This window comes from Typopeltis vanoorti, chromosome 7 (assembly GCF_054136105.1).
Source record: "Typopeltis vanoorti isolate ZY-2024b chromosome 7, IOZ_Tvanoo_1.0, whole genome shotgun sequence".
Taxonomy (NCBI): domain Eukaryota; kingdom Metazoa; phylum Arthropoda; class Arachnida; order Uropygi; family Thelyphonidae; genus Typopeltis; species Typopeltis vanoorti.
The window spans coordinates 28,087,178-28,109,899 of record NC_143555.1 but is presented as its reverse complement, the minus strand read 5'-3'; the positions used below and the strand labels follow the sequence as shown (position 1 = coordinate 28,109,899).

Genomic DNA, 22,722 nt, shown 5'->3' with positions numbered 1-22,722 from the left:
AATTTGGTTAAGTTTGTACAGTTGACAAATTTTTTGCCTTGAAACTCTCCCTTTCCCATTTCATACTGTCCAGTACATCATGCTAATGCTTACCACCACTCTTCACAAAAACTTGGCCAAAAAATCAAATTGATTTTTTGGCCAAGCATTGCAAAGTGAAATAAACTAGTTAAAATAATTTTCAAATCAATGGAACAGATATTGAAAATATTAAAGCCATAAACAAAACCAAGTTTCTGTATTAGCATTATTACCCATGACTTGGGTCTATAAAACATTTTAAAGAAGCTTTTTAATGAAATAAAATCCATACAAAACATCTGTCAACATAGATTGAACAGAGCTCATTATTTTATTTCCATAAAATATATAAACCAGTACATGCATTTCTTATATCTTTCCTTATTGCTCTAATTAAATTAGACTTTATTAAACATAACCAAATATGTTGTCAATAATTAAAGTTTTTATTTTGGTTATTCTTTCAGGGTATGGCTTTAAACCTTGAACCAGATAATGTTGGTATTGTAGTATTTGGTAATGACAAGCTAATAAAGGAAGGAGACATTGTGAAAAGAACTGGAGCTATTGTAGATGTACCTGTGGGTCCTGAAATTCTCGGAAGAGTAGTAGATGCCCTAGGTAATCCTATTGATGGCAAGGTAATATTTAATGTTTGATATTACTGTAATAGGTTAGATTCAGTATTTAGATGGATAATTTAGGTTCCATTAACACTTTTGATAGATTAGACACAGGTCTTTCCAACCAAATGGCTTAGTCTATGCTGACTGAGCTCCAGAGGCTCCTGTAAAACATGTTATTTTCCGTGATTTAAAATGTGTAGCTCTGTGAAAATGTTTGCTTCCATAGTGTTAGACTACTCAAAAAAAAAAAAAAAAAAAAAAAAAAAAAGTTACCATTTTAGGTTTGATTTCAGTCATTGACTAGAGGGACTTTTTTTTTTTTGTAGGACTTTCTTTGACCACTGACTAAATTCAGGGATAATGCATACCTGTTTAGACCCATGGAATGGTAGCATTTTTCTCTTATAATCTGTTTTCTGAGAATATTGGTTCACTAATAGCTTATACTCACTATCATTGACTAAAGAATAGAGGCCAGATGCCCACTGAATCTTCAAAAAGAGCTTCTCTGACTACTGTTTAGGAATAAGACATTAGAAGACTGGATTTTACTTTATATTTTGCAATTGATTATATAGATTGCACTGTCTTTGTCCATGCGGTTAGCCTAGCGGCTGTGCGCTTTGCAACCATATGCCTGGGGAAGGAGTGTCCTAGGTTCGATTCCTGTCAATGACACGAGGAGCTTAAGGATTTTCCTCACTCACCTCACTCAGCTAAGCTAGCCAGTCTTGGGTGTGGACAGCAGGGTTTTTTCCCCCAGTTTATCTAGGGTTTTTCATCCTGCAAGCAGGCAAACCAGTCTGTGAACACACTGATTACAGTCAAGAATATTTAAGACCCACCCATAGGCCTGTTTCATCAGCTATGCTGGTCCCAAGCCCAGATAGAATTTGGAGGGGGAATTGAGATGGTGCCGTAATTCCCTGTAAAAATGGACTCATGGCCGTTGTATCATCATACACCTAACTAAATGTCTTTTTCAAAGAGATTAAGAGGTACTTATTGTATAATTAACATTCAGTGAGTGGATAAACTGATTTGAAAATACATTCAAGTCATTCAAATTGTGATTTAAATGAGCCACTTACAATAAGATGATTTTCATGCATGATCAGTGTATTAATGTTAATTATAAAAAGTTTTTTTGTTGTAATGAAAGCATTACTAATCTTGGCTAATCAAGACTAATCTTCTTGAATGGTAGGCAGTCTCAAGTAGTCATGTGGGCAAATATGAGAATGGGGAACTGGACAATGAGACTTATTTGTGCCTATGGTCCCACAGAAAGTTCTACTAAGGTAGAACCTTCTGAGGAATTTTTTGAGACTTTAGAGAAAGCAACTGACACAATGAAAAAGGAAAAGTTAGTCTTTGTTCGGGATCTAAATAGTAGAGTAGGAAATGTTTGTCAGACATGCAAAAATATATTGGGAAAATTTGGAGAAAATTGCAAATCTAATAATAAAAACAAATATCTGTTGGATTTCTGCTCGGGACATGGACTGGTTATTACTAATACAATGTTCCAACATAAAAATGTGCACAAATTCACATGGAGAGAAGAGGCAAGGAATAAGAAAAGTCTCATTGACAATGTTATTGTTGATAGTGATGCTTTCTCCCTGGTGCAGGACACCAGAGAGTACAGAGGATTTGAAATCGGAAGTGATCACTATTTAGTCTTGAGCAGGATAAAATTGAATTTCATATTGAAAAGAATGACATGTAAGAAAATTTTAAAGTGAATAAAAGTTGAGCAGTTCTCAGATGTGATATCTAGACTAAAATACACAAAGATTATTGAAGAAAAAATGAAAGAGTTTGAGAACAGGAACCAAACCTTGGAGATTCAGTGGCAAGCCCTGAAGAAAACACCGATTCAGCCAAAGAGGCATGTGGTGAGGTTGTCTGCAAGGAGAGAAAAATCAGAAGTCCATAGTGGACACAGGAAGTGAAAGAAAAGATGAAAGCATATCAAAAGTTCCTTGCAAATAAGTCAGCTTCTGCTCTTAGAGAATACAGTGACCAATGTAAGAAAGCTAAACACTATGTAAAACTAGCCAAACCAAAGCATGGGAACATTTTGGTAAGAACATAAAAAATAAATATCAAGAAGGTGGCAAGATATTCTGAAGATTGTTGAAGAAGCTTAAGAATGGAGGAAAGAGTGTTGTAAAAGGGGTTAGAGATGATAAAGGTGACATGAAAACAGGGAAAAAAAAAAGATATCCTTGAAGTATGGAGTAATTACTTCGAGAACTTGCTAAATGAAACGAGCAGTGATAGCACATTGGTAAAAAAAAACACTCAATAGGCATGCAATCAGTAATACATATCCATACTTGAAGTAGAAAAATCCATCAAAAGCCTGAAATGTGAAAAGACAGCAGGAGTAGATGATATTAGATCAGAAATGCTCAAGTATGGAGGTATAAAAATCTTAGTGGCTGCACTCATAGTTCAGAAGGCCTGGACAGAGGGACGAATTTCAGATAATTGGAGCAGAGTTCTCATAGTACCCATATATAAAAAGGGAAATAAAACTGAATGTGAGAATTACATAGGTATTTCTTTACTGAGTGTTCCTGGTAAGATATATGTAAGTATACTTGAGAAACAGTTGAGAAGGATTGTGGAAGAGAAGCTTGTTGAAGAACAAGCTGGATTCAGGCCAAATAGAGGCTGTCAGGATCATATTTTCACTTTACGACAAATAGTTGAGAAATCATGGGAATATAACAAAGATCTGTATTTAAGTTTTGTCAATCTGGAAAAGGCAAAAGACAAGGTGCCAAGAGAGAAGTGTCAGTGGGACATTATATCAAGCAATACTTAGTCTTTATTTGAGTTGTAAGTCAGTATTTAGAATTGAAGGAAGTGCGAGAAGATGATTGATATTAAATCTGGTGTGAGACAAGGATGTACATTGTCCCCTCTGTTATTCATTATCTATATGTATCACATTATGAAGGAAGGTGGTATTAAACCTGACATCAAAATTGGAGATGTTAATCTCAGCTCTTTGCTTTATGTGGATGATGTTATACTTCTAAATAAATCCATTACAAGTCTGCAAGATTCCCTGACTAAATTGAATAACTGTTGTAATAGAAATGGTATGAAGGTCAGCAGTAACAAGTCAAAGACAATGAAAATAGGCAGAAGCATTGAAAATATCAACTGCATTATGAATGGAGAACCTATAGAACAAGTAAAACATTTCAGCTACTTAGGCAAGATTTTTAGTGAAGATGGTAAATTAAAATTATTCTGTTGTCTATTTCCATAATATAAATTATGGAAATAGACAACAGAATCAATAAAGCTGGTATGGTAGGAAGTAAATTGAATAAATATTCTGTAGAATAAGATAGAAATTAATCAAAACACTAAATTAGTTGTATACAATATAGTGTTCAAACCAATTTTAACTTGTGGATCTGAGAGCTGGGTCAGAAGAAAAACACTAGAAACAGCATATATGATAGTCCTGAGAAAGATTAGGGGCATGAACAGATGGCACCAATGACAATATCATATTTAAAACGAGGATATTAGGAAAGAACTTGACATTGTCAGCAACCAGGAATGTGTTAGCAGAGCTAATGTCAGGTGGTATGGTCACTTAAACAAAATGGGAGAGGAAAAATTAGCAAAACAAGTGTTCTCTGCCAGGTTGGCTGGAAAAAGACCCAGGGGGAAGACCAAGATATAGGTGGATTGATACAGTAAAAAGTGCCTTAGAAGACAGAAATATAAGACCTGATAATACTGGAGTCTTGACTTTAACAGACTGATTTGGAGGAAAATTGGAGATAGGATGTTAGTAATGATGTAAATTTTTCATGTAGTACTATCATATCCTGTACACCCTTTGTGGGTATATATCAGGAATTTGTGGTGGTGATGATGAAAACATTACTTCATAACCAGTGTTTTTTTTTTTAGCAATTGTATCAGCTTGTTCGGTTTAGTAGGGCTTGAATAGCAATATAAAGGAAGTGAAAGTTTTCATTAGGATCAGCCATCAAGAGGGGATGAACAAAGTAGAAGTTTTTGTTTACAGAGTGTGCCAGTTTTTTAAAACTTCACTGATGAATACTTGATTCACAGACATGTTTGATAAGAAAATGCCTGATTTTTGACTGAAGTTTACATGAAATGTCCCTGCACTGCTTCAGTCAGCTACTTAAGTTCAGTACATTACATTAATTTTCCATTGGAGCATTTGTTTTTATCAAGTGTGTTAAGCACCTACATAGAAAAAAATGCTTTGATTTCAGATAGCTATAATCAGCTGTTTGAAATCAAAAAGACTTGTGAAGTGGCAAATACTAATTTAAGAATAAAATCTGTAAATGCTACAAGAGGTGAACTCTTATACATCTAGACAGACTTCTTCAACACTTTCTAATACTTTGGGGGAGGTGAGGGGGAAATTTTTTAAAGCCACATTGTATATGGAATAAAACTTAAGTTACATTCAAGATTTGTGAAATGATAGCTTTTGCAGTAAGATTTGTGCAAGTAAGATATTTCTTGAGATTTAGGAATCACTTAAAGATTAGAACTAGGTAAGTAGGCATAGACCTCCACATAACCTAAAGGAAAGTGGAACTGATTGGAGATATTAATCCATTGACCAGCTCATCTTCCATTAATTTCCCCATTACTCGTATTCATTTGGATGCTGAATGAACAAGGATAGATACCAATTGGTTGACTAAATGCCACCTTGATTTCTATGTTGGCTGAAACTATTTGTGCACACATTGTGATGGTAGGACCATATTTATTTTATATGGGACCCCCCCCCCTTTCGTACCCTGTCCCTTAGCCCTCCTGATGAGGGATTGTGTATTTTATAACTGTAGATCCGAGTATATTCACTTGGTTTGTCTGTTCTAAAAAAAACCAGTTTCTTTGTTTAAAAAATGATCAACCTACTTGCCTTTAGTCGAAAGAGACCAGATAAAGGTTCCTCACATCATGGACGGAATTGAACCCAGGGCTTAGTCTATACTGACTGAGCTATTGATGCTCTGGTAAAACATAATCAGTTATCACATCAGGTATGATGCCCGACTTTTTATTTGCAAAAACAGCAGGTATTAGAAAATACCTGCTGTTTTGTCAGGGGAAAGTGAGCATTACCTCAACAGAATTGAAGGTAGATAAGCAACATTAATGGAAAAGTGGAGAATTGGAGAAACTTTGTCAACAAAGTTGATCTTACTAAATCTACAATATGCTCTTAAATTTATTCAGATGCCAGAGATGAGAAAAAGCTGCATTCAGTACTAAACAAATTTCTTAAATGGGAGCCAACAACTTCAAACCAAATTTTGGGAAATTGAAAAATTCTGCAAGTAGGAAAGAGCAGCTAACAAAAGAAAAGCTTGCTCTTGTTTGGAGACCCATAGTGCAAAGTAAGAAATTGATCCTAGACAAAAGTTTTGGGAAAATTTTGAAGAAAAGAACATGTCTAATTAATGGTACGTATCTACTAAATTACTGTTGTGGACAGTGATCTAGCAGGTCATTAGTCATTAATAATGAACATTTCTGCTCTCAGGTGTGAAATGTATTCTTAAATGTACAGGATATTGTGGGTAAAAAAAAAAGAAGTGTAAATGAGAAATTTAAAGATTTAAACTAGTTTAAAACTTTTGAGATTTAAAAAAGTTAAGTTTTTAAAACTGAGCTGTCTTCAGACAAACATTTGTCTGAAGACTGTTTTCTTCAGACAAAATCTGAAGAAAATATTCAGGGGAAGTATTTTGTGAAGATGGGAAACTAATATACAAAGATTCAAAAATAACACTGGGAAAACAAAGAAGTTAAAGAAATAATCTATGAAAAGAAGTCATAAAAAAAAGGTCCTAGTTAGAAATCAGTGTTCTTAGTGTATGAAGAAAGGCAGGAAAGCTGTTTTATGTAAAAGTAAACAAAAAGTCATTGATAGATTTTGGAAATAATATTGAATTTATGAAGTAATAAAATGCTTTGAAACATTTATTCTAGGCCAGTGTTTTTCAAAACTTTTTTTGACTGCAACCCACAATAAAAAAAAAATTTTACGTCTTGACTCAGCACACACTTGATACCTTGAGGGGAACTAAGATTGAACGATACCAGGCAAATTTCAGCAAAAGGCGGAGCAAATCCCAAGCATTTCAGTCTTCTGAACATCAGTTTAATATCTGATAATTGTCACTTCCCAACATAAAAACTGACTTTCGGAAGGCAGCAAAGCGCTCGCAGCTTATCCCACCTTTGTGGCAGGTTGCCTTGGTATTGAACTATCTCTGGGGGGGGGTCAACCCTTTATATCGAGGAGAAATGAAAAACATTTAGGTGTGTGTACACTAAACTAAAACAACTTCCCAAAACTACATTTTTAATACATAATAAAAACATAAACATAGCCAGTTAATATCAGACATTTTAAAATAACATCTCAGAACTGAAATTGGGAAATTTTTTAAAGCCACATTGTATATGGAATAAAATGTAGGGTTAATTTTTATTCATAGGGAGGAGCTAAGCCCTTTGTAATTACAAATTTTCCCTCCTCAACAGGCATCTGCAAATATAGGAAAACAAAGTAGATTTATTGTACCCCTAAATGTGGTATGGGCATAATTACAGTGTGTACTATATGTAGTGACAATCATTATCATCAAATTTCTGACGTACCCTCCAGGAGGTGTACAAGATAGGATAGTACTACATGAAAAAGTTACATCACCACTAACTTCCTATCTACAATTTTCCTCCAGATCAATCTGTTACCTGTAAAGACTCCAACATTATCAGATCTTAGGGGAATCTTTCAGACTTGTATCAGATTTCTTTAGAAGTACATCATCATCTGCATAAAGTAAAGAGCTGAGATTTATATCTCCAGTTTTGTTATCAGGTGTAACCACTTGACAATGTGATCCATATAGATAATGAATAACAGAGGGGATAATGTAAATCCTTGTCTAACACCAGATTAAACATTAAACCATCTTCCCGTACTTCAATCCTAACTGCTGACTTACAACTCAAAGACTAAGTATTGCTTCATATAATGTCCCATTGACACCATAGCTTCTCTCTCTTGGCACCTTGTCATATCCCTTTTCCAGATCTACAAAACTTAAATACAGATCATTGTTATATTCCCATGATTTCTCAACTATGTTGTAAAGTGAAAATCTGATCCTAACAGCCTCTATTTGGCCTGAATCCAGCTTCTTCTTTACCAAGCTCTCTTCCACAATCTTTCTCAACCATTTCTAAAGTATACTTGCATATATCTTACCAGAAACACTTAGTAGATAAATACCTCTGTAATTCTTCATTCAGTTTTATTTCCCTTCTTTATCATCATCAAATTCCTGCCATGCACCCTCAAGGGGTGTACAAGATATGAAAGTACTACATAAAAAATTTACATCATTACTAACTTCCTATCTACAATTTTCCTCCAAATCAGTCTGTTACTTGTCAAGACTCCAACATTATCAGATCTTATATTTCTATCGTCTAAGGCACGTTGTACAGTATCAATCCACCTATATCCTCGTCTTCCTCTGTGTCGTTTTCCTGCCAACCTGGCAGAGAACACCTGTTTTGCTAATCTTTCCTTGCCCATTCTGTTTAAGTGACCAATACCACCTTAGATTAGCTCTGTTAATGCATTCCTGGATGCTGATAACGCCAAGTCTTTCCTAATATCCTCGTTTTTAATATGATATTGCCATTGATGCCATCTGTTCATGCCTCTAATCTTTATCAGGACTCTCATATCTGAGGTCTCTAGTCTTTGGTCAAGTGTTTTACTTCTGACACAGCTCTTAGATCTATAAGTTAAAACTGGTTTGAACAGTCTTGTATACAGCTAATTTAGTGTTCTGACTAATTTCTCTCTTATTCCATATGAATTTATTCAATTGATTTCCTACCATATCAGCTTTGTTGATTCTATTGTCTATTTCTATATTTAATTTACCATCTTCACTAAAAATCTTGCCTAAGTAGCTGAAATGTTTTACCTGTTCCACAGGTTCTCCATTCACAACACAGTTGACATTTTCAATGATTCTGCCTATTTTCATTGTCTTCATCTTTTTATTGCTGACCTTCATACCATATCTATTACAACAATTATTCAATTTACTCTGTGAATCATGCAGACTTGTAGCAGATTTATTTAGAAGTATAACATTGTCCGCATAAAGCAAAGTGCTGACATTAACATCTCCAATTTTGATATCATGTTGAATACCACTTTCCTTCATAATGACATTCATATAGATAATGAATAACAGAGGGGATAATGTACATCCTTGTCTCACACCAGATTTAACATTAAACCATCTTCCTGTTGTCGTGACGTTCTATTTTCATGTTATGTTCTAAATCCGCCATCTTGTTTCAAGTCACTCATAAATAAAATAACTAATTGCGAATTGATCACCGATCCAAAAGTAGGGAAATTTATAATTATACTGCGCCACCCTATTTTTAGATTAGTCTATATAAAATAGTAGGATCAATTCTTAATTAAGTTAGCAGTCTTCTCATTAGGCCGAATCATTTATTATTATTCTACTTGGGGCACCCGCAAGATTCGAATATTTATGAACGGTGCAATAAAAAGGAATTCAGGCAAACACAATATTTAAATTAACAAAATAAAACATTTAATATATAATATATATAACAAATACAAGAATTCTGCTTTAAAATGAAACAATACAATCAATTTAATACATCTTGCTAAGTCACTCATGCCAATTCAATGTTCTAAACTTTCACATACAATTCACAGCTTCAAAATTACAAGCTTTCTTAACTCAAGTTAGTAAAACGAAACTTCTTATTTAAACAGTCTCCAAATATCTATCAGCTGTATTTAATGTTTAAAATTCACAGGAAGCACTAATATTCCAAGGTAGACAATATCCCAAGCAATCTTATTTCGGACTTTAAACTTCGAAGATATGTTAATGTTAGAATAAACAAACAAGTATGACTACTCTTACCAGATACAATCTTCAATACATCAATTAATTGTGAGCACACTTATGAATTAACTTATTTACGTTAGCGGAACACATTAATAAAGATTCTCCAACGATTTATCTGAGCTACTGTTAATCGCGCTTCACTACTCAAAAAAAAAGAAACATCAATAAGGCACTGATATCTTTCCTTGTTTACTCTTCTCAAACCAGTTAATTCAATATAATTCTTCTCAGGGCAACATAGAATTAAGACGTAATCCTAGACTAACTGGAACTAATCAGAATTTTGCATTGAATGTCCAGTTCTTTATTTATCTGGTTACGGCATTAATCTTCCTTTACAACACAGCTGACTTCACTTGCAGCTAAGTATATGATTCACTATGTTTTGGCTCACTTCTAAACACTATTCTCATGAATTTCTGCCCTAGAGAACTTATAATTTTCTTCCACTTCCTTTGCTTGTATCCTACCCTCCTTTCCGCTCCGCAAAAACTTCCTCTCTTCTCTCTAATTAATAATCTTCTCCTTATTTCTTTTCCAACCCTTTCAGTCCGAAGGTTACGCTGTATTCCACTCGTGCTTGTTTATTTCATGCGTCTCCATGACAACGCATGAACGTAAACATTTCGCTAATGTAACACAACGCTCTACTCTTACATAACGTTAAATTTTCACAAATAAGAATAAACAGAATATTTGAGCTACTTAATCAGCGCTCTTTCATTACGTATACAATTATTTATAATACACTTTTCGTTACTTTACATATATATTTTTCTATCATAAATTTCTACACATATTATTATTTAATAAATTAATAGTAGGTTAAGTTTAGAATAAATATTTAAATAGTAATTCTTAATTAAGGAACAATAAATAATCTTTATACAAATTATGATTAATACATAATAAGCAATGTTAAATGTGAATGAAAAAAAAATAAATTACACAACATAGTTTCATTCACAATTTAACACTGTACTTCCTTCAATTCTGACTGCTGACTTACAACTCAAATAAAGGCTAAGTATTGCTTGATATAATACTCCATTGACACCATATAACTGTAGCGTATTGAATAGCTTCTCTTTTGGCCTTGTCATATGCCTTTTCCAAATCGACAAAACTTGAATACAAATCTTCGTTATATTCCCATGCTTTCTCGGCTATTTGTTGTAAAGTGAAGATCTGATCCTGACAGCCTCTATTTGGCCTGAATCCAGCTTGTTCTTCACCAAGCTTTTCTTCCACAATTCTTCTCAACCGTTTTTCAAGTATACTTGCATAGATCTTGCCAGGAACACTCAGTAGGGAAATACCTCTGTAATTCTCACATTCAGTTTTATTTCCCTTTTTATATATGGTTACGAGAGCTCTACTCCAATCATCGGGAATTCGTCCCTCTGTCCAGGCTTTCTGAACTATGCAGTGCAGCCACTGTAAGACTCTTATACCACCATATTTCAGCATTTCTGGTCGAATATCATCTACTCCTGCTGCCTCTCCACATTTTACGCCTTTGATGGCTTTTTCTACTTCAAGTATGGATGTGTATTCCTGACTGCATGCCTGGTCAGTGTTTTTTACTGCTGTGCTGTCATCACTGCATGTTTCATTTAGCAGTTTTTCAAAGTAATTACTCCATACTTCAAGGATATCTTTTTTCCTATTTTCATGTCACCTTTATCATCTCTAACCCCTTTTATTGCACTCTTTCCTCCATTCTTAAGCTTCTTCAACAACCTCCAGAATATTTTGCCACCTTCTTGGTATTTATTTTCTATATTCTTGCCAAAATGCTCCCATGACTTTTATTTAGCTAGTTTTACACAGTGTTTAGCTTTCTTACATTTGTTTCTGTATTCTCTAAGAGCACAAGCTGACTTATTTGCCAGGAACTTTTGATATGCTTTCTTCTTTTCCTTCCCTGCCTCTTTGACTTCCTGTGTCCACCATGGAGTTCTAATTTTTCTATCCTTGCAGACAACTTCACCACATGCCTCTGTAGCTGAATCAATCTGGTTTTTCTTCAAGGCTTGCCAATGAATCTCCAAGGTTTGGTTCCTGTTCTCAAACTCTTTCATTTTGTCTTCAATAGTCTTGGTGTATTTTAGTCTGGATATCACATCTGAGAACTGCTCAACTTTTATTCACTTTAAAATTTTCTTACTTCTTACATGTTATTCTTTTCAATATGAAATTCAATTTTATCCTGCTCAAAACTAAATAGTGATCACTTCTAATTTCAAATCCTCTGTACACTCTGGTGTCTTGCACCAGGGAGAAAACATCACTATCAACAATAACATAGTCAATGAGACTTTTCTTATTCCTTGCCTCTTCTCTCCATGTGAATTTGTGCACATTTTTATGTTGGAACATGGTGTTAGTAATAACCAATCCATGTCCTGAGCAGAAATCTAACAGATATTTGCCATTATTATTAGCTTTGCTCTTTTCTCCAAATTTTCCCTAAATATTTTTGTATGTCTGACAATCACTTTTGTCATTTAGATCCCCAACAAGGACCAACTTTTCGTTTTTCATTGTGTCAGTTGCTTTTTCTAAAACCTAAAAAAATTCTTCCACTTCTACCATAGTAGAACCTTCTGTGGGACCATAGGCACAAATAAGTCTCATTGTCCAGTTCCCCATTCTAATATTAGCCCACATCACTCTACTTGAGACTGCCTACCATTCAAGAAGATTAGCCTCGTATTTAATGTTGAATACTATGGCTACTCCTTCTTTTCCTTGATTGTCATTGCCTGAATATAACATTTTGTATTTACTGTTCAGAAAGATCTCACCAGTTTTTGGCTTTTTTTGTTTCAGTCACCTCTATTATGTCGATCTGGTACTTATCTAATTCCTCAGCTAGCTCCATTTGTTTGCTATTCAGGCTTCTTATGTTTATAGTATCGATCTTTAACTCTGGTGATGTTGAGTTGGGGTGTTTTCATATTTGTTCCAGTAGCTGACTTTTCGCTGTTCACCCTGATTCCCTGGCGAAAACAATTTGGGCCTTGTTTAACTGGGCGACGCCCCAGCTGGCATGAAATTTTGTCATGCTGTACCATCATTTTTATTTTGGTTTAACCAATAAGAATACAATTTGGTTGGCTAAATCCCAAATTGCCTTTTTTTTTATGTAAGTCTACTATGAGAACTCTGCTTGAATCATCTGGAATTTGTCCCTCTGTCCAGACCTTCTGAACTATGCAGTGCAGCAACTAAGACTTTTATACCCCTATACTTCAGCATTTCTAGTCGAATATCATCTGCTCCTGCTGCCTTTCCACATTTCATGCTTTTGATGGCTTTTTCTACTTCAAGTATGGATAGATATTCCTGATTGCATGCCTGTTGAGTGTTTTTTACCACTGTACTATAGCTAATTGTTTGATTTAGCAATTTTTCAAAGTAATTATTCCATACATGAAATATCTTTTTTCTCCAGTTTGCATGTCACATTTATCATCTCTAATTCCTTTTACAGCACTCTTTCCTCCATTTCTGAGCTTCTTCAACAACCTCCAGAATATCTTGTCACCTTCTGGATATTTATTTTTTTATGTTCTTATCAAAGTCTGCTCATGACTTTTGTTTAACTTATTTTACAGTGTTTAGCTTTCTTATATTTGTCTCTGTATTCTCTAAGAACACAGGCTGAGTTATTTGCCAGGAACTTTTGATATGCTTCTTTTCCTTCACTATCTCTTTAACTTCCTGTGTCCACCATGGAGTTCTGATTTTTCTCACCTTGCAGACAACCTCACCACGTGCCTGTCTGGCTGAATCGGTGTTTTCTTCGGGATTTGCCACCGAATTTCCAAGGTTTGGTTCCTGTTATCAAACTCGTTTATTTTTTCTTAAATAATGTTTGTGTATTTTAGTCTACAGTTCACATCTGAGAACTGCTCAACTTTAATTCACTTTAAACTTTCTTACATGTTTCTCTCTTAAATATAAAATTCAGTTTTATCCTTCTTAAGACTAAATGGTGATCACTTTCAATTTCAAGTCCTCTGCACACTCCAGTGTCTTGCACCAGTGAGAAAGCATCACTCAACAATAGCATAGTCAATACGACCTTTCTTATTCTTTACCTCTTCTTTCCATGTGAATTTGTGCACATTTTTATGTTGTTTTCTTCAGAAACACAGTTTTATGTTGGAACATGGTGTTATTAATAACCAGTCCATGTCCTGTCAGAAATCTACCAGATATTGGCATTTATTATTAGCTTTGCTCTTTTCTCCAAATTTCCCCAAAACATTTGTGTATGTCTGACAATCATTTCCTACTCTGCTATTTCGATCCCCAACAAGGATCAACTTTCATTTTTCATTGTGTCAGTTGCTTTCTCTAAAGCCTAAAAAAATTCCTCCACTTCTAGCTTAGTAGAACCTTCTGTGAGAGCAGAAGGTTCTACTTCATAGGCACAAATAAGTCCCATTGTCTAGTTCCCAATTGTGATATTTGCCGACTTCACTCTACTCTATATCACCTGCCATTCAGGGAAATTATCCTCTTATTTAGTGTTGATTACTATAGCTGCTCCTTCTTTTCCTTGATTATCATTACTTGAATGAAACATTTTGTATTTATTGCTCAGAAAGATCTCACCAGTTTTTGTCTTTTTTGTTTCAGTTACCCCTATTATGTCGATCTTTTACTTATCCAATTCCTCAGCTAGCTCCATTTCTTTGCCATTCAGTTTTCTTGTGTTGATGGTACCAATCTTGATCTCTAGTGATCTTGAGTTGGGGTGCGTTTCAGAATTTGTTCCAGTAGTTGACTTCATTTGCCCTGGTTCCCAGGGCAAATGAAGGTTCCCCCGTTGTTTTCGCAAACAGCAAAAACAACGGGGGACCTTGTTTAACTGGGCAATGCCCCAGTTGACATGAAATTCTGGCATGTTGTACCATCATTTTGTATTTTGGTTTAACCAATAGGAATACAATTTGGTCGGCTAAATCCCAAATTTGCCAGCCCATCCTCGTTCGTTCAGTATCCAGGTGGATACCTAAGAGGGTACACCATGAGAAGGTGAGGATTGGTCACTGGTTCAGCCACCCTGTTAGGTTCTCTGCATTCCTTTAAAGGCTATGTTTAGGTCTCTTGTCAGTTATATATATCTTTGATCTTTAAGCACTTCATGTAGTGACAATTAGCTTATAAATGACATCTGAAATGAAAACAACCTGATTACATAATGATAAACTCCCCTCCCATAAACACTATACATTATCATTAATCTAGCACTAATTTTACTGCTGAAATTTAATTGAATATTCAAACTAGCATGCCATATATATTATCATTATCAAATTCCTGATATATACCCTCAAGGGGTGTACATGATACGATAGTACTACATGAAAAATTTACATCATTACCAACTGCCTATCTACAATTTTTCTCCAAATCAGTCTGTTAAATGTCAAGACTCCAGTATTATCAGGTTTTATATTTCTGTCGTCTAAGGCACTTTTTACTGTATCAATCCACCTATATCTTGGTCTTCCCCCTGGGTCTTTTTCCAGCCAACCTGGCAGAGAACACTTGTTTTGCTAATCTTTCCTCTTCCATTCTGTTTAAGTGACCAAACCATCTGAGATTAACTCTACTAATGCATTCCGGGATGCTGACAATATGAAGTTCTTTCCTAATATCCTCGTTTTTAATATGATACTGCCATTGATGCCATCTGTTCATTCCTCTAATCTTTCTCAGGACTCTCATATCTGCTGTCTCTAGTCTTTGTTCAAGTGTTTTACTTCTGACCCAGCTCTCAGATCTATAAGTTAAAATTGGTTGAAACGCTGTTTTGTATACAGCTCATTAGTGTTTTGGCTAATTTCTCTCTTATTCCATATAAATTTATTCAGTTGACTTCCTCGTGAAGGATAAGAATTTGCTGTTTTAAGGATACTTGTGACATAAGACTGAATGATATATGCACATAAACACAAGAAAGATATTTAATTAACCAGATATTTCGATCTGGAAATAGAAGACCATCCTCAGTGGTATTACAAGAACAGTTAAAAAAAAAAAAAAAATGCAAAGTCTCATTTTCTTCTCATTTTCCTTCTCCTAAAGACAAATGCTCAACTTGATCTCTTCCTGGAGTTTATCAAACTCCTTGCAACTGTGATCTCTCCTATTTTGGACAGACTGGACGTTCTCTTGAAAAAAAAAGAATCCAAGAACATCAATCCTCCATTCTTCACAACAAATCTGAAAAGTCTGGATTGGTTCAACACAGGATTGAAACAGACCACAGCATCTTTTGGTCCAGGACTCGCCTCTTGCATAGATCCCATTATAGGTTTGAACGTTTGTTCAAGGAAAGAGTGGAAGCCTTGCTCCATCGTCCCAACCTGAATCGTAATGACTGTATATCTATATCAAAAATCTGGGAAAGTCTAATCAAGATTACTCAATTTTTTTTTTTTTTTTTTTTTCCCCAATCATGTCTCTACTTCAAAATATTCCATTTCATACTTGGTATAACATCACACGGCGTGTTTTATTTTTAATGATCTATTGTTAGTATTCTAGCTTGTATTTTTTTTTTTTTTTTTTTAACTGTTCTTGTAAGACCACTGAGGATGGTCTGCTATTTTCAGACCGAAATATTTGGTTAATTAAATATCTTTCTTGTGTTTACGTGCATATATCATTCAGTTGACTTCCTACCATGCCAGCATTGTTGATTCTGTTGTCTATTTCCATATTTAATTTACCATCTTCACTAAAAATCGTGCCTGAGTAGCTGAAATGTTTTACTTGTTCCACAGGTTCTCCATTCACAATGCAGTTGACATTTTCAATGCTTCTGCCTATTTTCATTGTCTTCGTCTTGTTACTGCTGACCTTCATATCATATCTATTACAACAGTTATTCAGTTTAGTCAGGGAATGTTGCAGACTTGTAGCAGATTTATTTAAAAGTGTAACATCACCTGCATAAAGCAAAGAGCTGACATTAACATCTCCAATTTTGATATCAGGTTTAATACCACTTTCCTTCATAATGAGATTCATATAGATAATGAATAACAGAGGGGATAATGTACATCCTTGTCTCACACCAGATTTAACATCAAACCATCTTCCTGTACTTCCTTCAATTCTAAATACTGACTTACAACTCAAATAAAGACTAAGTATTGCTTGATATAATGCCCCATTAACACCATGTAACTGTAGCATCTGGAATAGCTTTTCTCTTGTCACTTTGTCATATGCCTTTTCCAGATCTACAAAACTCCAATACAGATCTTTGTTATATTTCCATGATTTCTCAACTATCTGTCATAAAGTGAAAATCTGATTATGACAACATCCTGGCTTTATGTGTGAAAGCTATAAAATCTTAGATATGATATTTTCTATTATTTCATTAAAAAAAAAAATATATTAGTCTCAACTTACTAAACTGACTCCTGGCTCACTAATGGGCTGTGACCTGCAGTTTGAAAAACTCTTCTAAGGTATTCCTCCTGTGGTACTCTACTCCTTCCAGTTTTATTAAGAAAGCTTGGGAATGGAGGAAAGTGTACCATAGAAGGTATCAAAATTAATAAGTGATTTAACTGAAGACTGAGTTATTTTCTATGTTTGGCATATAATGAAAAAAATAATAGAACAGCAAGCTCTCATGTTTCATAATATATGAAAAATGAGAACTTGCCATAGTCATAATTTATAAAAACTATTAATCATGTTATTTTTATATTAATCAGTATGATGGCTATCAGATAATAAGGTAGTGAAGCTTGTTTATATTCATATATTTTTTGTTCCTTTATCACAGATCCAGTTTTTTCTTCTTTCAAATGGTAAAGGCAACTAAATAACCTAGTGAGAATTTTGGACATCTTCATACACTGAATCGCGAGCAGTTCCTACACTAGTAGCTCATTTAAAAAAAAAAATTGCCTTATTAAGTTTAAAATGTTCAGGTCTTAATGCCTGATTCCTACTGGTACACCAAAAATATGCAGAATTCCTGGTCACATTTCCTTGGAGATAGCACTCTACTGTTATCTACATACTTTGCAAGTCTGTTAAACCTTCATTAGAGAATACTTCATTAAATTCTGTACATTTTCAGAAAACTTTAGAAAAAAGTGACCAAGTTACCTTGCCTCAATATTGACAGTCCTTTTCATGCTATCTTTTTTTTTTTTTTTTTTTTTTTTTTTTTTTTTTTTTTTTTAACATACACACATGATTGAAGACCCCCCCCCCCCCACACACATCACATTTTCTAGACATTGCAAAAAAGCAGTTTATAAACAGCTATGTTAGTAGTAGACTATCAGTAACATATTTGTGCAGCAGTTGGAAGGTTTAGTCTTAAGATCTGTATAATTTTATTATGCTAGCATATTTTATATTCTTCCATCAAATGTGAAAGAGTTGGAATTTTGTTATATACTTCAATCATATGCTTCAATTATGAAGTTTACCACATACATTGAAATTAATTTCACACATACTATACATGTTCAAATCGGTGATAACAAATGGCATATTCAGGAAGAAACACTTAGCATATTGTTTGCATGTCACTCAATCATCCAATACAAGATGATCATAAACAAAACAGAATTGAATCACCTGTAACAACTATACTAAGTAACTACAGAGAAAAATGCTGCAATCCTATATTCTGGGGATAATAATTACTATTTGTAATCTAAAATTTGCTTTTATGAGTAACATTCTTAAACAGTTCAGTAAAATTCAGTCTTTGACAAATTCATGCTTTCCGGGAGCGAAAATTAATAATGTTAGTGAGGCTATTAGAGCACAGAAGCATAAGGTGAAAGAAATGATAGTAATGGCTGGAATGAATGATTTAAAATGTGAAATATTTGCTATGAAAGAGGACGTGAAAGAATTACTAGTGGTAGCGAAAGCAAAGAGTGAGAGAGTTAAGATAGTTAGTCTGTTGCCACAGTAGAGACAGTAGAGTTGAGAAGGAGGGACATAATTGCGAATGACTCTATGCATAGGTTATGCAGGAGAAATGGTGTGGAGTGAGTTTCATGGGCGAAAGGACTTATACAAGAAGGATGGTTTGCATTTGAATTGATTTTGGTGTTCGAAGACTGGAAAATTGTTGTTGAATGAAGTGAAAGTGGGTGTGTAGAATCAGCGAAAATGGAGTTTTTAGGGAGGGTGAGGATGTTGTTAAGTTGGATAATGCATACATCAGTGAGGCAGTTGAGTGTAAGAATATGTATAATATGCCTGATTTAGGACTAAGGATAACAAACCAAAATAGGATAGATAGTATAAGGCATCGAATATAGTATACTGAATAGACGTTCAGTTAGCACAATTTAGGTACAGGTAAATTTTTCTGATTTAATCTCTTAAAATAGATGTAACACAATAAAGTTTAACCACCATACTGGGCCTTGATGTGTATGTACGTCCTAATTATGAGGGTGCAAAGTGTCGTTTGAAGTCAATATAACTTTTGGATGTTATAGAAATGATATGGATACAAAGTGTATATTTTTGATATTTCAGCTATGTGGTAGGTTGGGTGATCAATGTTTTTAAAATTCACATTCACACCACTTCTAATTTTGTATAATCACTACACATCATCCCCTATAGTTTTTTATTATTTTTTTTTTTAATAAATATTTGATGAATTGAGTCATATCTCAATTTTCCTCATAGGTTAAATTTCTCAAGAGATGCTGAGTTCTCTACCAAGTGACAGAATATTTTTGTGACAATACTAACTTTTGTTGTGATGCCAAATTTGTTATAGTTCCATAACTGTCCTTATTAACTCTTTAATATTGGTTTTTAGGGAGCCCTGGCTTGTAAGAAGAGAGCTCGGGTAGGAACAAAAGCACCTGGTATCATTCCACGAATCTCTGTAAGAGAACCAATGTTAACGGGAATTAAGGCAGTTGATAGTTTAGTGCCAATTGGAAGGGGACAAAGAGAACTTATCATTGGAGACAGGCAAACAGGGTAAGCTATATTGTCATTAATTGACAGTAATGTTTCAGTATTAGATCATTTGAAGTGTGTAATGTTTATGGATTTCATACATTAATAAAATTACTAATAAGATAGGCATTCATTTATCCAAAATACCTGAAGTTTTTTTTTCCCTGTCCTGTGAAGGGAATTACTGACAACCATTGCTCAAGCATTTTGTAGGCTTCATCAATTCCCTTAATTGTCCAATAATTGAAGAGCTGGATAACTGGAGGTATAGTTACATGGTACTGAATAATAATAATAATAATAATCCAAGTCTATTAACTTGAATAATAATCCATTCAAGTTAATAGAAAATTCACTCATTTGAAGGTTGAATATTGAGAGATGTAATGAGGTTAAGCTTGGTTAATGCCCCTAATAAACCTGAGGAATTTGAATAATAATGCTACTTGATTGTTGATATATATATATCTTCATCCAATTCTTGTTAGTCCTTAGATGGGTTGTCTTCTAATTAGGGGTTTGAGGCAATTTAATGCATTGCCAGATTGCTATTCCACTGTTGTGCATCCCTTAAAGGATAAGTATTTTATGTCTTTTGATATTCATTTACCAGGCTGTTTGTGTGAGAAACCAGAGTTTATGGGAAGGGAATTCCCTCCATCCCCATATGAGACCAGATAACTTGCCTTTAATTGAAAAGCCCTAATAAAGGTTCCTGTATCATAGATGGGATTCAAATCCAGGTTTTCCAAAGACACTCTTGAAACTGACAGTGCTATGGTGTGTGAGTGTGAGAGAGAGAGAACAGTGGAGAGAAGTTTGATGGGTGTGGTTGAGAGTGAATTCAATTTCTTTCGTGTTTAATGAAAGTAGGCTTGTTCAAATTTAAAATATTTACCATCAGGAAATTTCTGCTAAGATATTAATACATATAGATGATTAAGAATTTTATATGTAAATAGAAATATTGCTGTTCTGCCTTTTTTGCTTACACTGCAGAAAACTAAAACAACCACATATCTTGATCTTTTATATTCTAGACTCATGGAAAAATAAAACTTAGAGAATAACTTTACTTTTCTTGACTATGTTTGCTTTTATTGCAGTAATTATCATTATAGCACATCTAAATGCAGCAGAAAGAATTTATGAATTTGCTTTAAAATAGCATTAGCGTCAGAACTTTAATTCATATTTTGTGGTTTGCAATAGGGTTGAATGTGTGCTGTAATGGCATTTGCTATAAGTAAGAGTTGATTATAACCTTTTTTGGTATATAGAACCTTGCCTATTTGGGGGAAGGAGACAAGATTGCTTGAAGGTCAAAGTTAGGTAACTAAGAGAAGATCTCCACCATAACCTTTAACACTTTCATTGCCAAGCTGAAATTTGGAATTTCGTGTGGTGGCCAAATTTTTTTTTATTTTTTTATTTAGTTAACGACGTCCACGCGATAACGCGTGATCGGCCGTTTGGTGAGAACTTGCATCGCGTGATCGCGCGATATCATTCGTTGCCAAGCTGAAAATTGGAATTTCGTGTGGTGGCCAACTTTTTTTTATTTAGTTAACGACGTCCACGCGATAACACGTGATCGGCCGTTTGGTGAGAACTCGCATCGCGTGATCGCGCGATATCGTTCATTGCCAAGCTGAAAATTGGAATTTCGTGTGGTGGCCAACTTTTTTTTATTTTTTTATTTAGTTAACGACGTCCACACGATAACGCGTAATCGGCCGTTTGGTGAGAACTCGCATCGCGTGATTGGCAATGAACGTGTTAAGAAATGCAGAGAACTGATTAGGCATCTGACTTAATATCCAACCTTCACTTAACATTCTGTACTCCATTAATAGCTATCCACTGGATACGGGTATTCCCAAACTACAAGTTTGGGAATTAGTCAACTGATATGTATTGGCTTAAACCAGAAACAAACTTGGTGGTACAGCATGATAAAATTTCATGGTAGCTGGGACACTGGCTGTTTAAACAAGACTCCCCCCCCCCTCCCATCTCCACTGTTATTGTCAGGGAATCAAAGCAAACAGTGAAAAGTCAGCTACTGGAACAAACTGCTTTGTGCAGAATTAAAGATGGGCACTATCAATATAAGAATTAACCTCAAGGGCTCATTTTAGTGAGTACGGCATGGCAAATCCGAGGTACCAGATGCTGGACCATGCCTTACTTCACGTAATATGTATCTGTTATATTATTCTGTAGACTGGTCCCTCTTCTTTCTTTGCTTTTTTTCTCCTCTCCTTGCTCCTTCCCCCTAATGCTATTAGAGTTCGAGGGCTAGGGGTGAGTCTTTCCTATCTTGCTAAGTCATTTCGTCTTATGCAGCCACCGAAGGAGGCAAGCTAGCCTCAATAGGTGCCGGTCCCAAGCCTGGATAAATGTGAGGGTTGATGTCAGGAAGGGCATCCAGTCGGAAAACTTCAATGTCAGCTCAAACCATGATATGAGTCAAAGAGAAAATGATATAAGGGCTAGGGCATACCCCTTAAGCAACGCGCAGCCACATAGCCCTACAGCTGCGAGAAGTGGACGAGGGCTACTGCATCAAGGGTGGGTGCGGTTAAAGAAGCGAGCCCAGCAGGTGGAGAGGATGTTGTGAGTGGGAACACTGAATGTTGGAAGCATGACTGGAAGGGGAAGAGAGGTGGCAGACATGAGGAAGAGGAAGTTGGACATTTTATGTGTGCAGGAGACAAGGTGGAAGCGGGGGAAAGGCAAAGGAACTGGGAGATGGATATAAATTGTTCTACTCTGGAGCGAATAACGAGGAAAGAAATGGTGTAGGAATTGTGGTGTGTGGCAGAATGAAGGGTGAAGTACTGGTAGTGGGTAGAAGTAACTACAGGATCATGCGAATGAAATTGGGTCTTGGAGAAGAGCGGGTGGTCGTATTATGTGTATATGCCCTGCAAGTTGGTTGTACAGCAGGGGGCAAAGATGAGTTCTGGAACGTGTTAGATGAAGAAATGAGGGAATTGGAAGAAAATGAGATGGTGATTGTCGGAGGAGACTTGAACGGACACATAGGA

The 22,722-nt window shown here is 35.1% G+C and overlaps 1 protein-coding gene across 1 annotated transcript in view; it reads left to right on the top strand.

Moving 5' to 3' along the window:
- The window catches only part of blw (ATP synthase subunit alpha blw, mitochondrial), a 193,458-nt gene that overhangs the window by 48,755 nt on the left and 121,981 nt on the right, over nt 1–22,722 (top strand). Inside the window, exons 4-5 of the mRNA XM_090395741.1 lie at nt 489–662; nt 19,524–19,690. Coding sequence (XP_090251867.1) covers nt 489–662; nt 19,524–19,690 — 341 coding nt within the window. The remainder of the gene's footprint in view (nt 1–488; nt 663–19,523; nt 19,691–22,722) is intronic.